General features: G+C 36.3%; 1 protein-coding gene across 1 annotated transcript in view; it reads left to right on the top strand.

Annotated features, from left to right (window-relative positions):
* Mcm2 (DNA replication licensing factor Mcm2) overlaps positions 1 to 4,517 on the top strand; it is a 59,966-nt gene extending 55,449 nt beyond the window's left edge. Inside the window, exon 14 of the mRNA XM_081765470.1 lies at positions 2,796 to 4,517. Coding sequence (XP_081621596.1) covers positions 2,796 to 2,930 — 135 coding nt within the window. The 3' untranslated portion in view covers positions 2,931 to 4,517. The remainder of the gene's footprint in view (positions 1 to 2,795) is intronic.
* The last annotated feature ends 17,928 nt before the right edge of the window (positions 4,518 to 22,445 follow it).

Genomic DNA, 22,445 nt, shown 5'->3' with positions numbered 1-22,445 from the left:
CAGCTTTCTTGATAGTTGACGCGTTTCGTCGACAAAAGAGCCTGCAGTTGATGCCTTTTCTCGACAAAAGAGCCCGCGCTCGGGCTGTCTCGGTGAGTGACAAATTTCGTCAGCCGGTGAGTAGCGAGACAGTGACAAACCGAGAAAAAAAAGTAGCTTCCTTCCGTGACGACAGCACAAGTAGCACAATATTCGTGTGAGCTGTGGAACTCCAGTTACTCTTCTCTCAAGTCTTCCGAATTCGTGAAGCAGTGAGTGGCGGTTGGTGTCGCTTTTGTGAAACAGAGGAACTTTGTGTTCAAATTGCGAGCGCAAGTTTTTCCGCACGCACACTTGTTTATCCCGTAATTGCCGCAAATGTGACAAGAAAAGTCACACAATGATATATTTAAAGAAAAGTGACTCAACTTCGAACCCAGCATCATCGGCACAGGAATCAAATATCGTGTTACATATTGATTCCGAAGCAAATGTGACGCATGTTTATTGTGCACTGCTGTTGTCAAAGTGAAGGGAAGAAATGGTGTGCTTCATCCGTTCAAAGCCCTGCTTGACTCTATTATCGAGGACTGCGCCCAAAAGCTTGGACTACAAACATTCAAGTCATCAATGATAATTTCAGGCATAATGAGAACGGAGGTAGAACCTTAGTGTATTGGTGAACTTACAGTTCCAAACTCAAATTTTTGAGGCAATGGGAACGTGACCTCTGATCTCCCAAAACAAACCCTATCCTAATGCTCAGTGGCCGCGTTTGATAGGATTGAAACTGGCGGACCTACCCTTCATTCACATTTAGACTGCCGTATTTTCCACACCGTAGGCTACCCCTATACCAGGACGCCGGACAGCCTACCTATACCCAAGCTGCTAGGCCGAGCTACCCACTGTGTGTGCATATCGATTACCAGTTTGTTATGGTAGTTTCATTTACCCGGCCTGCTGGTATAATAAACACTAGCGGCCTGGGAGAAACATTGATTTATAAGGAAAATATACACACAATGTTTTGGTCACAAGAGTGATGCATATAGATTATACAATTTACGATACACCCTGCATTACATTGCCTGGAAGGGGCAAAAATTTTTCTTAATGGTTCTAAGTGTTCAATTGGCCCCATTGATATTCTTCTACCCAATTACTGGATGCAGACGTGTTTCATTATTAGTGGAAAGCATGCAGGGTCATCTCTTGCCTTAATTGCTCTCGGCTGAATAATCTCGTACAATGTAGGCCCCACCAGTGGGCCAATAACAGTGGCATCGTTCGTACTTCGTATGAGGTGGACAATTCTTCGTAAGTTTGGGAATTAGAACAACTCCCTCCCAAGAAATAATTACCAAAAGAGCAGAGTTGCGAACATTTTGTGCAAACACACCAATATAACATACATAGACGTGATAAGGCTACATGCCAAACAGATAAAGATTGCACTGTTGGGATGCAAGTGCTAAGAGGCAAGAGCAATAAGGCGTAAATGAAAAATTCTACTATGATTTGCCAGTGTATAGTTATGAACCTCGTAGTCGTGTTGTTGACAACTATAAAGGTGCATGACGACCAAATGATGTATAGTCCTTTAGTTCCTCCTGGAATCGACCCAGGGCTGAGCCAGGTTTTCTTTATTCCGGCATGGAAATCCAGGCGCCTCTCCCTATGAAATGGAACAACTCCACGTTCTCAGGAGAACCGATGATCGGGCAAAGCCAGTTCAGGAATTTTCTCCAATAGTGGTCTTGTTAGCACTTCCAAACAGCAATTGTCTATGTGAAGATCGGTTTTATGTGTACCGCTTTTGTCGGTTTTGTGTTTAAGCAATCCTTGACAGGTGCTTTATTTAGTTTCACGTGAGTTCCTTACGTGTCTTCCACATGTGATTGAATCAAATCGTACAATCAGTAAATAGGAAATGAGGTGATTTTCCGTAGTAGAGCAATGACAGTTTGATAGGAAAGAGAAGTGTTTGATCTTGTTGGTTGGGCAGCTAAAGAAAGGGAAAGTCTCTTGTGTCTTTATTAAAAACAAATACAACGTGATAGTTTAATGAACCATGCTGATACACAGAGATATTCTTAAACGTTGGAGCTGCAGTACCTCAACAGCATTTAAAATTTTCATGGTGGCGGCCATAATCGTCGTATGTCCTATAATATTGTCACCCACTCGATCCTATTACAAATGAAGTGTGCATCACTCAATTTTTTTTCGGTATTTCCGCTCTTTAAGACCACCCATATGTAACAGCACCATATGTTAGATTTGTTAAAGTCTTGCAGTGCTATCAAATATTTTACCTGAATGCCAACTAATATTACCCTGTCGCCCTCCTCGCTAGTCCAGTAGTTAAAGCATATATCTTTGGTTTACGAGTCCGTAGTTCGAATCCTGGCGAAAGAGCCGCGAACAAACTACAGATGTGTATGTATTTTAACTCGCTACTAGACTGGTTTCAGTGAAACTTTCACCATGTTCATTGGAATCTGAAATAATATGGACTAATGGAGGAGCAAGATGTGTGTGAAAATCTAACAGTAACATTATATATAATGGTTGTTTGGTCTATTTGTTGTGTGTTGCATGTTTCAAATACTTTTTCAGTGTACTTTATCTGTTAATCGAGTTCCGAATGATGGTGGTTCAACAACTCGTTGAAATAAAAGGTTATTATTTGTCACAGTCATTATTCTAGTAAAATAAGTATGTATTTCGACCTTGTAATGAAATGCAATATTTAAAATTAATTTATTTTCTTCCTTGAGTTTCTGTTATCAGTACTTTCTGTTATTTTTTAGGCGAAACGAGTAGGCATTCATGATGTGAAGTCATTCTATGATAGTAAGCTGTTCCTGGAAAATAAATTCACATATGATGCTGCAAATGGGACAATAACGCAAGTAGTTCCCCGAGGTCCTGAACATGAACCATAATTAAAGTTAATATTAAAAAAAAAAAAAAAAAAAAAAAAAAACGGTTGGAGTAAGAAAATAGCTTCGTAAAATAAGCATGTGGGACACATTCGTTACAGTTAATAGGTAAATAAAATAATAAAAATGTGAAAAATCCTGTGTACTGAATGAATTGATCCAATTATAGAGTAATGTTTAAGAGCAGCACTTACCAAATTCACAGAACAACACTTATCAGTTTATTCATTTCGAAGGTATTGGCCTTGAAACTGTATGCGTACAGTTTTTGCAAACTGTCACAAGCATATTCTTGGGTATAGAATATTTACCACATTTTGTTGCTTTTCTGTAATTACAGTTTTTTAATGCGTGTAAACTGATGCATGAAGAATTTTTAAATACCTTTTTATGATTATTTTGAATATTAATACTATTGAATATTATCAGAAAATTTCGTGAATATCAATTGTACTTCGTTACATAGATTTGTACAGTCCTAGCTCTTCGTGACTGTGACTGCATCTGTTATAACTTCATCCGATTTTGTACAAAAGGTAAAACTCAAAAACTTTTAAGATTAGCTTTAGGCTTCATTATTTTATGGCGCATTCTTGTTTTTCTGTATATTGCATGAAGACGCTTTAACGCCTTCCCTGTGTAATTTCTGACAAAATATTTTTCCGTATTTTTTCTGAGTTTAAGTAGTAGTATTTTTAAGTAGCTGTTGCTTCAACCCAATTCATCCGAGCATCATTATTCGTACGTCCTTCTCTTCAGAATAAAACAAGATTACTAATACCATGTTCATGCGTGTATGGTGTACGAGAAAAGTGAAATTGAAGATAATTCGGAAAATTTCTCTTCAAAAAATCCCTTTCGCAAATTTTGTGCCCTCTGGAGCAGCTCCGACTACAAGTACCTGAATTTGAAAAATATTAACATCTATACGAAATAGTTTCATTGCAATATCTAGCATAGTTACTAGGTTGAAAATATTTCTCAATTCTATTTGACAGTAACATATTTTTTCTTCTTTTTCGACGCTGGAAATAGTGACTAAATAACAGACAGTTGTTTCATAAATAGCAAAACATGTTTTGCCAACGAAAAACCTATTCCTCTGTTCAACGTAAGAGATGTTCGCGGGTGCAATATTACGAAAGACAAAGGGAAGCGGTAGAATCTTTCGTGCAAAGTTAAGAAAGTTGTCCGGATTTCTATTTTCAAAAATTTGTGCTCACTTTAGAAGAGTAAACAGAACATACCGTACTTTGATATTCTTTAAAAACTTAAACGTTCTTTCCCGAGTGATATAGTTTTTAAACTATTGATTTTAACGTTTTCGTAGATACACTTTTTCGTTGCTACTTTTATCTGTACAAGCATCTTTTACCACTGCATTGTATATGCTAATTCGAATTCAATCTATTTGAAAGAATGTGTGCATATTGTATGAAGATGAACTTTTTAAATGAATGTGTCTTGTGTGCTGTCCAACAAGTCGCTAGTTGTACTGTTTATGAGAAGGCAGTAGTTGTAAATGAAATATTTATAAAATATTTTTATATATGTATAAAATTACTAATAAAACCCAGTAATAAAAACCTATATTCCTTAGATCGTTATTTACAACCTATGAATAATTTGTAATAAAGATATCTCCCGGACGGGCCATTTATCTTGAAACGCCCTTATAATTTTTTTTAACTAATAGATTAAAGATGTTGAAGTGTACGATGAAAATACCGATAGGGAGACAATGTTTGACATTCTCTGCTATACCAGCAGATAACGGTGTTGCCAGTGCCAAGCTGGATAAAAAATGTATTTTTTTTCAAAATGCCTTTACATCATGTTTTTAGTTTTAACGTCCGATGATTATGAATCGAGACTAAGGAGGGGGGGGGGAGATAGATGATAACGTTGAAATGACGGCAGTAGGGGGAAATAGAACCCCGAGAAAACCGACGCACACGGTGTTCGCCTACCACAAGGCCCACTTGTCGGGAGCTGGAATCGAACCAGGGACCTCTAGCGCCAGAGCTGAGCGCTCTACCACTGAAAGCACCACGTCATGTTATTAATTTTTTCAAATTTACGTATTAAACGAGAACTCACCACTAATATTCTGTTCTACAAACGCCACAGCCAAAGGCTCACGAGTTCGGAACTCACGCTAACTCGACCTCAACCTCACGAAGTGAGCGTGAGGTCAGACCGGTGGGGTTGAGTGAGGTTAGGTCAGACTGATGTGTGTGAGGTCGAAATGAGCTTGTGAGCGTGAGGTTGGATCAAAGTAGACACCTGGTTCTTCCAATAGCAGGGAGAAGTATATTGTAATTCGAAAACATAGATTTTTTGTTCTCTACACAAAAGCTTCTTTTTCTCTATCTGAAGATAACACCTGCTGTGAAACGACCATAGGTAAGCAGGGAGTATCTTTGGTCCGCTACCTTTTTCCATTGGCCAACTTGGGATAGAAGTTTTAGTGTCTTTGTGATCAGGTATTTCTTAGAAGCAAGTAGGAAATAATCATGGAATGTCTCGATGTTTTGTCAGGCACACTGGAGTATTTGACCTCGAAACCCGGTCAAGAATATTCATCATTTAGTATCATAAAATAACCAATTAAATTAAATTGTTTTGTATTTACCTATTTGGTCTAGGAATTAATTCGTGCGGTTGGTACGCACACATTGAAGCTGTAGTACAAACACAAAATTCATAAATACCTGAAGAAAAATATTGTCCATCGCTAGCCACCACTTTCGCCCATCTGTCAGGCAATGTACGGATTCCGTGGCGAAAGAAGTCCTCATCCTTGGAAGCGATCCAGTCAGAGACCCATGTTTCGATATCTTCTGAAGAAGTAAACCGCTGTCCAATCAAATCGTTGTTTATGCAATCGAACAAGTAGTAGTCCGAAGGAGCAACGTCTGGTGAATACGGCGGGTGGGGTAAAACTTCCCATCCGACATTTTCTAAATAGGTTTTAACCGGTTTTGCGACATGTGGGCGAGCGTTATCATGTTGAACAATAAGTTTATCATGTCTGTTCTCCCATTCTGGTCGTGTTCTGGCCAGAGCTTGCTTCAAACGCATTAATTGTCGTCGATAACGTTCTCCATTCATAGTTTCACCCGGTTGCAGCAGCTCATAGTACACCACACCTTTCATATCCCACCATATGCACAGCATAACCTTTGCACAGTGAATATCTCGTTTTGGTTGTGATGGACCTGGTTCACCTGGTTTCACCCAGGCCTTTTTTCGTTTAGGGTTCTCGTAATGGATCCACTTCTCATCACCCGTAATAATTCGATGCAGAAACCCCTTTCTGCTCTGTCGTTGAAGCAGCAATTCGCAAATGGTTTTTCGTCTTTCAACGTCTCTGTCTTTCAATTCATGTGGAACCCAATGTGACATCTTTTGAATCATTCCCATGGCTTTCAAGCGTTTGGAGACTGTTGTTTGATCAACGCCTAATGCTGCTGCAAGTTGTTCCTGCGTTTGTCACGAATCCTGCTCGAGCAATGCTGTCAACTCTTCGTCTTGAAATTTTTTTGACTGTCCAGCTCGCTCTTGGTCTGCCAAGCCGAAATCACCACTTCTGACACGTTCGCTCAGCTAGAGCATGGTCACCATACACTTCCACCAAAATACGATGACTTTCAGTCGCACTTTTCTGCATGTTAAAGTAATGCAGCAGGACACCCCGCAAAAACACTTTATCAGGCACAAATTGCGCCATGTTCACTTAACTACAAACTGGTGTTGTTGACGCTTTAATCCACTGCCCTTTACTACGAACGATACGCGATGACAGGGGTTTGCAACACGTGTGGATACATGGAACTGTGGGACGCTCCGTTCGTTGCGCCATCTCTTGTCCACCCGCACGAATTAATTCCTAGACCAAATACATTTTTAAAGATACATTACCGCCAAAACTGGTTTGAATATTTTCCTTTGTCCCTTTAACTATAGTTTTCTCTTGTGATTTCGCTTGCCATTGTTTAATAGGGATTTTGTAGGATAAGTCAGTGTTTTATTTACGAATTTTCTAGAGGGGAGAGGAATCTTGAATCTTGGGCTATCAGTTAACCACATAATTGCAGCCCTCCCCCGCCCTCGGCCGAGGGGAGCCCATCTCTCCAACTACTTGGGCGCAATTTCCCCCCGAATATACTATTCGCCCCCCTCAAAACAGAGTGCTTAAATTCTTAGCGAGATTCCCGCTCCCCAATGAGTTTCCATACTGGTTTGCATGTCGAATACATTGCAGGCTACATCACTTAGCAGCCCTTGTCCATTCTTTCTAAATGGGATCAGTCTATACAGTATTTTATTCCACCTTGTGTCATAATTTTATCCTTTTAAGCCACAGAGAATACATTCATTCACCTTCACAGTTGCCGTTCTTAAAAGGAAGATTGGGGGCGCGGTGGCTCAGTGGTAGAGCGTTCACCTCCGGTGCTTGGGGTCCCTGGTTCGATCCCAGCTCGCACCGTGTGGACTTTGTGGTGGACAAACACCGTGCTCATGGGTTTTCTCGGGGTTGTCCCGTTTCCTCCCACTTTTTTCATTCCACCATTTCACTCATCTCTCATCATCACCGTCTTCTTTAGCCTAAGCGGCATAACCGTGGGACGTAAAACTTAAAGATTTCATTTCATTTCATTTAAAAGGAAAATTATAGTATAATTAAAAAGTGCGATTCTGTCATTTTGAAAGAAAATATGCCCTCCCCCCAAAAAAATTCTAATGCGTGCAACCAACGCCCTAAAACCAGCCTGTGGGCACCCCTGCCTGCTCCAAATAGAAAATAGAATTTACATATTTTCTGGGCGAGTATTTGAGAGACATTATTACATCTTGATAAGTATATAGAATTTCATATACACCGACTTGGAAATAAAATTCATATAGTTAGCAAGTAATTGTTTTTGTATAAATATAACTACGCAGAACAGCCATAAATAAATATTTTGTATTACTAGGGTAAATGTGCCAGTCCTCGACCACTTAACTCATTTTCGTACAATCCTTTAATCGTTGTTCAGAGAGCGGAACAACTTAGGAGGATGCATCTAACTCACGTGTATTCCTAAAGCTATATTTTATCCAAAATGGAGATAACTTATACCATTTATGTAATCTTTTCGGACAAACACCGATGATTGATTTATTTTAGTGTTCGACCAGAACCGGATTTAATGCTTTCCGCCCCTAGGCTCAAAAGCGTTTAACGCTCCCCTCCCCCCGTCGATTAACAAAATATCATACAGAAAAAACTTATTTTATAAATATCTTAGTTTCTGTACAAATTTTAATGCATTTTCACTTTGTATCCTGTAAAGGAAGATTTGAATTGTTACAAATTCATTTTTTTAAAGTAAAGTTACAAAGAATGATTAAATTGAGTTTTACAATACGAGCTAGTTCAATAATACAAGAAATTCGTTTCGAATTTTCGGCTATACGTAATAGTTTTAATATTGAAACTACCGAGTATGTCTAAAATGACCAGAATAACTGTTTGGACTGTTGAAATTTATCTAGATAGAGATTGGTAAGGTGGTAGATGTCGAGGATCACATGCGACAGAGAACTTACGGAAGGGGGCGAAGCGCATCATACGGACCGGCCTCTATGCAAATGTCTACTGCAAGTATAAGGTTAAATTTCACTTCGACCAATGATTCAAGCCATAGATTTGCAAAATCAATTATTTCTTGGAGAGCTTTATTATTATTATTATTATTATTGAACTGACTATTTTGGGGGGACGCGGTGGCGCAGTGGTAGAGCGTTCACCTCTGGTGCGTAGGGGCCTGGGTTCGATCCCAGCCCCCGCCAAGTGGACTTTGTGGTGGACAAACATCGTGTGCATGGGTTTTCTCGGGGTTCTCTCGTTTCCTCCCATTATTTCATCATCACCCTCTCTGGCGTAACCGTGGGATGTTAAAATCAGATTTCATTTAGAATGAAGGGTTACGAGAGATGACAACTATTCTTAGATGCCTAACCAGATTCCAAACCTGCTTCTTGCTAGTTCTTACCTTTCTTGCAATATGTATTGAATCCGCAAGTTGTAATGTACTTCTATCATTTCCGATTTCGATGGAAAGATAAGGATGGTAACTAAAGGTATTCTTGGGATGTTTAATTAATTGCAAAAAAAAAAAAAAAAAAAAAAAACTTTATTAGTTTTTACTTTATAGTGATCAGCGTTAGAACCGGACGTGGTTGATTTCTGCCATTTTCAGTTTGAATATAAGGTTAAGAGTGAATGTGAGAACTTTTCTTAGAAAACTAAATTGATTCTTTAAAAAAATATCTTTTTTTATATATATATAGTTTTTGATCTATGTAGATCAATACTGAGACTGAAAGTTGTAGTAAATTTATATCACTTCCGATTTTAGTACATTGTTAAAGATGGAGATGAAAGGTCTTCTTGAGACGACGCTGGATCAATTGCAAGAAACCATGTCTCGCTAATGTTACTGTCTTTGTTCTACAGTAATCAATGTTAAACCGAAAATGACTAATTTCTATCTCTACCCATGGGTAAATCATCTTCATTCGAAATAATTATTGTAGCTATCGATTCCAGGAGACGGAATTCAATAATTCACTAGCATTTAGTAGTTCGCGTGTGAAGCAAAAGTCGTATAGGCGTACGAACTAATATTAAATTATTGTAAATCCCACTTGGATGATCCTGATAAATCGGCGTGTGTTTGTCATATTTGGTTGTATTAGGTAGTAATCCTGTGGAACAGAGAACATTGAAGTATTGAAATTCTAGGTCGTGTTATATGAATAGTTTTCGTTCTGTTGAGAAAGTGGTATCGCTATACCTTGATATTGAAAACATCGAAAACTATCCAAAACGGTCGATATATCGAAAACTATCGAAAAATCCCAACGTTTCAAACTATCGATCGAAATATCGCAAGTCCTACCCACGACCCTGTGCACCAAAGGTGCGCGTGTTGGCCAATAGACTAGCGGGAAGAACTGTGCCCAAACTCACGCTCACTCGACCTCGAAGTGAACGTGAGGTTGAGTGAGTGAGGTCAGACTGGTTGTCAGCGTGAGGTTGAGTGAGTGAGGTCAGACTGGTTATCTGAGCGTGAGGTTAGAATGATGTGAGCGTGAGATCAGCCTGGTAATGTGAGCGTGAGGTTGAGTAAGGTTAGATCAAATTGGTTACCTCTGCTCTATCAAAGTGGCATGATACATACACCCAGTTTTAAAAGGGTGGTAGCAACTACGTTCCAAAAGTAATTTCAAAGTGGTCAGCCTATTTACCGATTCCGAAAACTATGAATCGACACTAACCGTAGTCATTTTGGACATTTTATTCTCATGCCGATGGGGCTGAACTTGGACTTAAACGACATTGAGTGTGTCACTATTCATTTTAGCAGCCCTAAATATTAAGGAATCGACACTAATATCGGACATTTTCAATTTTACATGTCACCCGCTTTCCACTCATCCCTAGGAGTGCTAGAGATGTCATACCTCCTCGACTAAGCTTGAGCTTAAATATAATCGGAACTGTTTGTAATCAGCTTAGCAACCTCGAAAACTATGAACTTGACACCTAATGTATGTCGTTTTCGATTATTTATGTCACTCCATAAGAAAGTATTAAGGATGGCCTTACCCCCATAGTATTTTATCTAGACTAGGCCATATGTGAACCAAGTTTGGTTGAAATTTGTGTAAGTGTTCTAGTTATCTGAAAAAAAGTTTACAGTAAAAGTTATCTTGATTCCATCTTAAAACAGTTTGAATCGAACATAAGAAGTCCAAATACGTGTATTAATAGACATAATGATTAAGGCGCTAATAGTATAAACCTGCACTGAGGAATATAGCGTGGCTTAATTAATATTTTTGAAGATAATAAGAGTATTTTGTCCAAGAAGCAGGACATAGTAATTATTTTGTATTGGTATACTTAATCTGCACCATAGAGATGTCTAGTAGATAAATGTATGTATAACGTTCTATGAGTTGAAATAATCACCTTCAATTGCAGAATATAATTAATAGTTTAAAAGTGGATTGTGCTGATAACTGTCTATAGTGTTCATATGCACGAAGAAACATAAACTTCGTGATCCAAACAGGGTTGAAAAAAAAAAAAAAAACTTTTGAATTTTTTTTAAACATGCTTTTTGTTTAAACCCTGTGTGCATTTTATGTATATGTAGGGTACCATGGCGGTGGGGTGGTGGGAGGGTAATGGTAGTGTTTTCGTTTTTTTAAACAGTTTTTATGGGGTGCATTCCCTCCTTGGGGTACACTCATAAAAATTTGTATGTGAAGCAATGAGATGGCCACTACATGATATTTCGTATTTGTACTTACTGCTTATGTGAGGAGAGTAGGGAGGGGGAAATTTGGCCAATTTTTGGAGTTTTTTTTTTTTTTTTTTGACGTATATTACATTTATGTTTAGAATAAACAATAATAGGTCAGCCCCTAACTAAGTTAGAATGATTTGATACCATGTATTCCTGAGAAATGAAGCTTACCGCTAGTATGCATTTTATGTATATGGGGGTTACCACGGACGAGGGGGTGGGTGAAGTTAGATTTTTTCATCGGGTTTCTGGGGCCATTCCTTCCCCCTGTGTGGTACACTCATAAAAAATTGGTATGTGAAGCAACGAAGTAGTCCCCTACATGGTAATCTGTATGTGCACTTGTTGCTTAGGGAGGAAGGGTGCAAATTTGACTATTACATTTTTTTCAAGACTGTTCCATGTAAGACAAGAAATCTTTCACTAAGTTGATCTAGAAGCATAATTCTTGTTCTTATACATGATGGGTGCAGCAAAAATGATTTGCATATGAACATGGTACTTGATGGTGAAGGGGAGATCATGTAATATTCAATGATTTTTTTTCTGCGCATAACATTTTTTAAGAATATTTTTTACAAAGAACTAATTCATTAACCTTTATATTGCAGTAATGGCCATCATTTTTATATTATTGTCACAAGAGTCTAACCTACACATTAGCATCGATTTGTCAGCGTAGAGTGACTGCAAGGGTTGTCAGGGCCCTGACAAGTAATTTCATATATATATATATATATATATATATATATATATATATATATAATATGTTCCATGTACGAATATGGCGGGAATTACACGAATGTTACCTCGTTTGTATCTGTAGTCCATAAACTTTCCAACAGTGTATGAATCATTACTCAGTGATAATTAGGGGGATCACCAGGGCCGCCAACGCGAAGATGTGCAACAGCTCCTCGAAAATGGTACACTCATGTCCAAAATTATTGTCGCATGTCTATATATATGTTGTTATAGCAATATATTTTGATAACGAATTCGTTCGGTATTTCTTATAATGTTAGTATGTGTATAATCGGCAAAAACATATATGTGACAAATTTCATGTCAAAAGAGCACTAAATAAAAACACAAACGAAAATAAAACGTTGTTGTCCATTTAGCAACATTTTGTTTTACTCATTCTAATTTTCGTATTTATAATTCTTTTCCTATGAAATTTGCCACAAATATACATTTCCCGATTATATACTTACAAGAAGACAGTTATAGATATGCTACAATCATTTTGGACATGAGTGTACATGCAGTTCCATGAAGAATGACCACACTCCTTATTGCTGTCTTGACGTAAAAATTTTCTAAGTCCAACTTCGGGTATCTTAGGGAAAAAAAAAAGTAAACCCGGTTCGAACGAAGTCAACCTTTGCAATTGGGAAAAATTGTGCAGATGTTTTTCTTTTAGATATAATAAGACTTGTTATCAAGCGTAGAAATAAAGCAACATTGATGAAATACTTAATGATACAATATTTCGAAACCTTGTATTAACGTCAGCACATGCTTGTTTGTCATTTAGCTCTCCATCCGTAAAAGAACATTCAGACATGTAAAGGAATCTTTCCGTATGTAAAGGAATGCTGAAATTTAAGACATACAACATAATTCTCTCTTGCATAGTAAAATAGAACAAAGTAGAACAAAAACAGTGTTTGCAATGGATATGAATATCATTATCTTGAAAGCCCATTAAAAATGGCTAGAAGCAGGTTACCAATAGTGGTTGTGTTAGTTCAATGGTAATATTTTGGATTTCAGATCTTAAGGTCGTGAGTTCGATTCCCATCTGGGTAAATGCTTTTCTAATGAAATTCTATTTTCCGCAATGCATGAAAAATCATATAAAATAATCAGATTAAAATACATCAGTTGTGTATATTATATATATAGCATACAGTCCCGTATTGATCAACTCATTACTTTTTATAATTTCTTAATTGCTTTATATTTTTTTATTGTTATCCATCAGGTAGAATTAGTTTCTGTACTTGTATCTTAAGCGCGGAACAGTCAAAGCAAATAAACCTATAAGCTAGAATGCAGGGGTGTATACGTACTTTTGTGCCACCCTATATAATCATTGCAGAATATAAGTATTAAAATATCATCTAAAATAGGTGTTCATAGTACGTCGTTATTATATATGGAAATGTTAAACCTAAAATAAGAGGGTAGACTACTTAATATTTTTCAAAAGCTATTTTATTTCTGTTTTTCGTAAGTTAAAAGAGATAAGGAAATGTAACCTACCACAATAATAGATAATGTTATACTACACCTGAAAATATGAATCGGAAGAATGTTGCCACCCATAGAAATGAAATCTTTGAGTTTTACTTCCCACGGATATGCCGGTTAGGCTAAGGAGACGGTGAGAAATGAATGAAAGTGGGAGGAAACGGGAGAACCCCGAGAAAACCCACGCACACGGTGTTTGCCCAACACAAAGTTCACTTGGCGGGAGCAGGGTTTGAACCCGGGACCCCATGCACCAGAGGTGAACGCTCTACCACTGAGCCACCGCGGCCCCATGCCACCCATAGAAATTACAGTGTGACCAGAATTTGAATTACCCAAAAATCTAGGTTAAGACAGCGACTAGAAAAATGAACTCAACGGTAATTGATGACTTACCACGTTGTCTATGTTCCTTGTTAACTACTTTTTAAATAATATTTATTTTGTAATAACTTACATAAGTTACTACAAAATAAATATTATTTAAAAAGTAGTTAACAAGGAACATAGACAACGTGGTAAGTCATCAATTACCGTTGAGTTCATTTTTCTAGTCGCTGTCTTAACCTAGATTTTAGGGTAATTCAAATTCTGGTCACACTGTAGTTTCTATGGATGGCAACACTGAAAATTCTTCCGATTTGTATTTTCGGGTGTAGAATAGCATTATCTATTATTATGAAAAGTTACATTTCATTATCTCTTTTCACTTAAGAAAAACGGGAAAACGAAAAATTGTTAGCTTTTGAAAAATATTTCGTTGACTCCCGCCTTAAGAAAATCGTAAAACAGGAATAAATAAGTTATGTAGTGCGTTTATTTGCAACTATTTGTTATATAGAAGTTACTTTATATCATTCTCATTATATACCTTGCGGTATGCCGTATGCTTTCTTCATTTGTTACTTTGTTAAACGAAAATTAGAGACAAAAGACGACATCCAATCAGAGTAGGGTCACCAACATTGGAAAATAAAAAACCGGCACCCCCCTCAAAATTCTCTATGATTTAGGTCAAGTGTGAAGTATCCTTGTTCGGTCCCATGTACTATCGTGAACAAAAGTACATTAGCACCTGTATTCTGCGTATCCTTAGCACATTCACTAATAAGCTTAATAGATACGTTGTGCTATAAATGAGAAACTGAAATCAGCATTGATCATTTTATTGTATTTACCAGTAACTGCCACTTCTTTAAAATTATCGAAACAGATGAACAAAAGTATATTAATCCTTACGTGACAATTTTGGATTTGGAGAATGAAATTTATTCATCAAACGTATACTTCAACTACAGGAAATTGCATTAAGAAGTCCTATTTCACTCTCAATAAATGTACAAAATTCCTTATACTTCTTGTAGACGATCAAAGAAAGCTTGAACAAGAGTCTTGTTCAAGACCATTCAAGACTATTTGATGAAAAAGACGTCAACACTGACGTCATTTTTGTCTTGAATTCAATAGTTTCCTTCAAGAGATTTTGTTTCGGTCCTGTTCTAAACAATCCAATTCAAGAGCATTCAATAGCCAATCAGCGCTCGAATTGAGTGCAGGAAAATACAAAACAACTATGATGGCGTCGTGAGACAGCGCCAATTTTTAAATAAATATCTTTTTATTACTCTTTTCCATAATTATCTGATGTTTAAAGTGTGCTTATAATAATAATAAACAAAAGCTAATATCTGGGCTGGAAGGTATTGTTAGTATTTTTGTTGATAATATACACGATTTATGTAGTTACAGTGCTTGCATGCCCATCAATATTGTTAAATTTTGAAGCAATGATAGGCTTAAGTATTAATTTGAGAATTTAATATACAAGAATATCGGGTGAAGAGTTCATCAAATAAAATATATATATATATCTGACTTTTCTTGCTTTAATAAAACGTTTTGTACTTTTATTAACCTGGGATAATAAAAAAAAATAATTGCGTACAGATTGATATTATGCTCGCAAACTGAAGTACCCTGGAAATTATTACATGTTATCCTATTACAAAATATGCAATTATCTTATTACGGAATTCACACGTAGTATTTCAGGATTTATTACTTAAAGTAGGAGTTGCTTTCAGGCGTGCAGGTTAATTTTACGAGAACTTTCCCGTAAGGTACAAATGCGTATCCAGACATGCCACATACGTAAGTGAAAAAAAAAAAATCAAGAAAGATATTTAACAGTGTCAGGGCAGGAACATAGAAAGGGGCCCACGCGAGAGTACGTCCGTCAGGAGCAGGCGCGTCATCGACGGAGGCTATAGTGCAAGAAATATAAGAATAAGAATAGTGCAACAAACCCTTGACATCATATTCATTCATTTGAACTCAACTATAGCTCTTGTAATGATTTGATACTGTTAACAATAAACTGCTAAATATAAAATACTTGTTTCCTACATTATACGGGCATGTTCCGACAGTGGAAATTATTATCCCAAACAATCGTCTTTCATACGCACTCACACATTTTACCAGTGAAATTACTATTTGACGGGTTATTCTTAGCCAGTACCAAATATGGGATAGGTCAGGCACGTAGCCAAGGGGTGGGTCCGGACCCCCCCCCCCACCCTTCGAGGCCAGAAATAAAAAAAATAAGGAAGGATGAAACAAAAAAAATAAGAAATAGGAAGAATCAGCGTTAAAAATAAATAAAGCTAAAAGTAAAAATTTTTCCTCGTCGCTTCTCAGCAGTACCAAACATGTTTCGGAAACAGTTTTCCACTGATCCTTTAACTTGTCATTTGGAACAGACAGTAGTTGACGGAATAATGAAAACAAAAAAAAAAAAAGAAGTTATGTAGAAAGCAAGTTCTGTTAACATTTAATTCAACAAAGAAAGAAATGCAGATATTGTAAAATATTTTACAAAACATTATTGAATATGTAGATTTTATAATAGTTGAGGTCATAATAAAAGGAAAATTGTTATATTTGGATGAACAGAGAGAACGTAGATATTGTAAAATATTTTTTTAAATCTCTTTTTTGGGGGGGGAGTGCGGTGGCTCAGTGGTATAGAGTTCACCTCCGGTGCTTGGGTTCCCTGGTTCGATACTAGCTCGCGCCGTGTGGACTTTGTGGTGGACAAACACCCTGCTGGTGGGTTTTCTCGGGGTTCTTCCGTTTCCTCCCACTTTCTTCATTTACCTTTTTAATCATCTCTCATCATCACCGTCTCCTTTAGCCTAACCGGTATAAACGTGGGACGTAAAACTTAAATATTTCAATTCATTTTCATTTCAAATCTTTTTTTAAATATTCTTTTATTCGAGATTTTTTCATAGTTTGTTACTAAAATACTTACTAACATATCCTAATTTTAGTCTTAAACTAATATATGTTGCTACTAAAATAGTTTAAATTGATCAAGCCCCTGGTGTGATAACAACAATATTTCATGTCAACCCCCCCCCCCCTTCATTACGAAATCCTGACTAAACGAACCAATATATGTTACCAGTAAAATAGTTTAGAATAATCGAACTCTGGTGTGATAACCACTGTACTTCATGTCTCGGACCCCCCCCCCCCCCTATTACGAAATCCTGGCTACGTGCCTGGAGGTTTGTGAAGAAAGTCTGATGCAGATATGGGCTGTAAGTCCAGTGGCTGAAAAATATATCATCATTGCTTCGTTTGGTTTCCTACGTTTTCAACCTTTTCTTTAACAGTCTTCGATACTATAGCATAAATAACATCAATAGGTAATCATTGCCTCGTGATACAATTTTGGGAAACAGTTATTTTTTTTCTTTTTGAGTGTGATTCTGGCATCAGTACGCCATTTGAAGAATCAGATTTTTAGAAAGCTTAGTACAGAGATTTTTATATCTAAGCAGCACTTTACTCTTTTAACTTAAGCTAACCTAACCCGCATTTAATGTGAAAGGGTCAACATACTTAGTGAAAATTCGAAGGGGGTTGCTACAAAATCAATTGACCTGTTTTCTAAATGATTTAATATACTGGTATTCCATTAAGTTCCAAATGGCTGCAGAAAGTTAGAAAATATATGCTAATATTATAGCTATTCATGTGGAGGTCTGAACTAAATCAGTACGCAGTTTTTCTTTCATTTGTTTCCGTAGTTTTAGTCACTTGCTTTGGACTGCCATCTATCAAAAAATATATAAAACATGATTCAATACCTCTATGATCGTGTAAAAGTTGTTTCAAGACCATCCGAGACACTTGTTCAAGTATCTTGAACAATACTCCTTTGAACGTGTAAACTTGAGGTATTGAATTGTCTTGTTCAAGCTTTCTTGGATCGTCTACAAACAGCATTACAAGTAAATTTCAAATTTTCCCTAATACAGTCCCTGTCATCTCTCTAGACAGATGAACAAAATATATTTTTTCAGAAAGGAAGAAGGTATGCTATAGCTTTGTATAACTTGTAAGTCTTTTGAACCTTGGGACTGCAAGCACAAGAGGCAGAAAACAGTGTTATTTTATTTATTTATCATGCTGAATATCTAATAACGACAAAACAATTGGGAAGGTATCGTTCAGAACTTGTTTTAGTACGTACCGTTCTGGCATTTACTTGATAGCACTGAAAGGAGGAATTCAATTCGTATGCTTTGATAATGTAAGAGTAGTGCCATACAACTTTGCATGAGAGGTAGGTGGTAAACTTGGAAACTTTATAACTTACACATTTTTTACTATATATTGTTAGGAATTAGAGCTTTTTATCATCTAAGATTATTTAGAATTTAGATTTTTGAAAGTTTGACATGTTTGGATCGTGACGTCCCTTGGCGAGTATACAATCCAGGGAAAAGGAAAAGCGAGTTTAGGGGGAGGAAGAGGAGGAAGGAAGGAACCTGTTTGGGACCGACCACACCTACATTTACATGCTGTAACGCACGAAAAACCTGGGAAATCCTACATGCTGTAACAGATGAAAACACTGGAAAAACTTACATGCTGTAACAGGCAAAAATAACCTGTAAAATCTGACAGGCGGTGGTTGGTTGGTCTGAGAATGCGTTTTACACTTTTTTCAGTGTCCCTACCAGGAATAAATTTTGGATTCGTTCCATATATGAATATATTAGTTATGCTGACCTATTGGGGAAATAGGTTGTGAATAAAGGTTAGACAATATTCGGAAATTTATCAACTGTAAATGAATTGAGCCTGAAAAATTGTTTTAGCAAAGGCATAGATACTTGCTGTGAACCTGCGAGTGGCATCACCATATACAGTAAAAGCATGAAGTTGGACCAGTAAACATTATTATTATTATTATATTTCTTAAAATGTGTGATAGTCAAAACTAGAAAAATGATTACTAGGAAAGACTTAGCTATGCTCAAAGTAAGAAAATAACTGTTAGGAAGACAACAATGGTTCACGAAAAATTAGATGTCGACTAAAAGCAGGGAATTCATGTTATTATTCAGTTCAGAATATGTTGTAAATTTTCAAAAAAATGAAGCTTAATATATATATATATATATATATATATATATATATATAACGATAATCATGCCTGTTCTGTATGGTTGAGAATCACGGTCGTTTACTCTGAAAGAAGAACATAGACTGAAAGTATTTGAGAACAAGATCCTGAGACAAATATTCGGACTTAAGAGGAACGGGAATAGAAAAATGGCGAAACGAGGAACTACATAATTTATACGGTTTACCAAACATTGTTAGGATCATATAGCTAGGATGGAAAAAGTAGAAACGGTTTTCAGTCTTGAATGGAAAACTACTATTAGGAAGACCTAGGTGCAGTTAGTTACTTAGTTCAAACCTATGGCCTGAAGGTGAAAAGGTCTGCGTTAAAAGATAAAATAATGTTTCATTTACATTGTACATAATTTTATCATATTAACCTGTGCTTGTTTTTATATGTAAATACAGTCAAAGATTGCTGATAGAGCAAACTTTCTGACTGACATTAATTTGTCTGAATCTCGTTAAAGTTATAAAAATCCAAGATTGCAACGGTTTAGTGCATCATAAAAAACATCCTTCTTATACTTAACTTTACAAGATATTATTTCGAGATGTAGAGCTAGGGAGACCTGTTGAAAACCTGTTTTTAAGTGGGCGTTTGATATAAAGTAACCGCTAAAACTTGCTGAATGCTGTAATGAAATCACTAAACTGTATATAAATACTGCCGTTAAAAGGAAGAAATCTGTGTGTGTTTGTCATTCCTCGTTTCTACTCATTGAAAAATAATTTCGTAGTTCTAGTCGCTAATTTCTTCTTCTTCGTTTTCGTGTATATACGTGTAAATAAAAAATGAGAGAGAAAAATCAGCATTTAAAAAATTTTCTACTTCTGATTTTTTATACGCGTTTCTGATTAGAAGACAAGAAAATGTCTGATCAAAATGTGCTCATTTGTCATTGTAATGAAAATGAAATAAACGTTCAATGTTTAATAAACACGTTCCATTTGTGTCAGCCTAAGAGAAGTTTGTTACTGCGCAATGGATGTTCGAAAGAATATAAACAATCTATCAATCATAAATGTATCATTATTCATAGAGATAATTTTAAAAAAACTGTGATAAGTATTATTACCGATATTGAAATACAGGATGAAGTGCTACGAGAATTTCAAAAGACACATGGAAAGACATTTAACAAGCTACAACAATTTTTCAATGTTTTTGAACAGGCAGTTAATAATGACGGATTTATTAAACGACTGATAAAAATATTCTTAGAAAAAGATTTTAAAAAGTTTTTACTTGAGCACTCAAAGTAATTAAAACTACGAAGTGTGTTTACAATTGAAAAAATCCACCATTTGATAGAACTGTTTTAGTGACATGCTTACAATGTTTTGAGATCGTAAAACTGCTAGCAAGTGATTCTTGCTCTTATAACTGTTTAAAAAAGTTTTAAAAATGTTTAGTGTGCAGTAATATTAAACAATTCTTCTGAATAGGAGGGGGTGGGTAAATTTCGTACAAGTGACTATTTTCATTATTTTTTTTTACTTCAACTGTTAACAACTGATTTTTGCTGATATACCTGTCTAAAATGATTAGTCTACAGTACAATAATACTGGACAGCTCTTAATAGGGAGGGTGAGGTGGAGAGTAAATGTACGTAACTGTAAAGTTGTACATAATGAAAGGTAGAGGCTTCCTACGGAAGCGATTGAATAAAAATTATTATAGTGAACCAGATATAAGTGTTTATATATTTGAGGTGGGATGAAATTCAATAAATAAGTTACTATTAATAATAATGTCTGCAAATACGTACAAAAGAATAAATATATACTTACTGTATGTAATGAAAATTCAAGGACAAGATTCTGATTATCTTGTTAACCCTATTCCAAGCACATTTGTTAATGATACATTCTTAAAAATTAAGTTTCACATGTGATAAATTCCATCTCACAATCCTTACATTAGCTCTGTTTACTCATCAGACCTGTGATACATGCAATTAATTTGTAGTAAGCATTCTCATATAGAATAATGATATGTATTTACTCATAGATAAATAATATGGTATTCTCAGTTCAGTATATTTCGTTCGTATATGACGATTTGGTACTCATAGTACAATAGTACACACGATTAATAGTACATTTCTGCTATTAGATGTTAACATATGCCTTAGTGATTGTTTTCTATGACTTGTTTCAATAATCGTTCTGGGTGATTTTTAAATTCATATATTTGTCTATGATTGTGTTTGGCCCTTGCCTTTCCAAGGATAATGTGGGGTCGCGGTGGCTCAGTGGTAGAGCGTTCACCTCTGGTGCTTGGGGTCCCTGGTTCGATCCCAGCTCGCGCCGTGTGGACTGTGGTGGACAAACACCGTGCTCGTGGGTTTTCTCGGGGTTCTCTCGTTTCCCCCCACTTTCTTCATTCCACCATTTCACTCATCTCTTATCATAACCGTCTCCTTTAGCCTAACCGGCATAAACGTGGGACGTAAAACTTAAAGATTTCATTTCATTTTCCAAGGATAATGTTCTTTGGAAGGCTGTTATACATCTTTGCTCAGCGGAATGGTACTCTGTTCTCGATGAATAATAAGATCAACGTACGTACTTAGTACTAGTACCACATGTATTACCCTTTCCCCTTGCAAGAACTTAGTATGCACAACGAAAGAAAGTGTTACTCTTAAGCATGTTTTCTACTGTTGTGAAGGTCTTCGAGTTCGATTCTCACATTTTCCTTTGCAAAGGTTAACATAATGGATCACACTACCTCCAAATAGAACATTTTTAATTTCAATTGAGGTTGTTCTCTCACACAACAACCTACGGGATCATGCGCCATGAGAAATAAATTGGCTTGTTTATCTTTGAGGCAGTGTTCTTTATAGTTATTCCTACAAAGGTGTTCATCCTTTAATGTATGGGAATTCATATAATGCCTGAATATGGGTTTCAACTGTCCACATAATATGTACATATTTTCAGAATTTTGTATCTACTATTTCAAATTAATGTGCTAATCAATGTCTTAGGTAGTTACATAAAAGTGAAAACTTGGTCATGTTAAGTTCATCGGTTCAACTAGTACTTTCGCTACCTTATCATATAAATCAATTGACTTAACTGAAGATATCATGTTCTTAAACTTTTCACAAGTCTACTTCTTTTGTTATTAACTTGTCGATGTGTCTTTGTCTGTGGTCTTGACACAATGACAAATCCCTTCTTACGTGCAATCCTCCCTGGGATGTTTTTAACGTTTTGCTTTCAATTTTATTTCGAACTAAATCAAAAATATTGAAAATTAATTTCCTCGCGTGTTCTATTATCCAAAGTAATACCCCGGATCTTATAAACTTAATCAAATTTGTCCGTCTCAATTTCTTTTAGCCTATATGCATAATTTTTGGCCCCAAACCTATAAATTTGTCTATT

Source organism: Thermobia domestica, chromosome 7 (assembly GCF_964235325.1).
Source record: "Thermobia domestica chromosome 7, izTheDome1.hap1.1, whole genome shotgun sequence".
Lineage (NCBI taxonomy): Eukaryota > Metazoa > Arthropoda > Insecta > Zygentoma > Lepismatidae > Thermobia > Thermobia domestica.
This window is presented reverse-complemented; position numbering and strand designations above follow the sequence as displayed.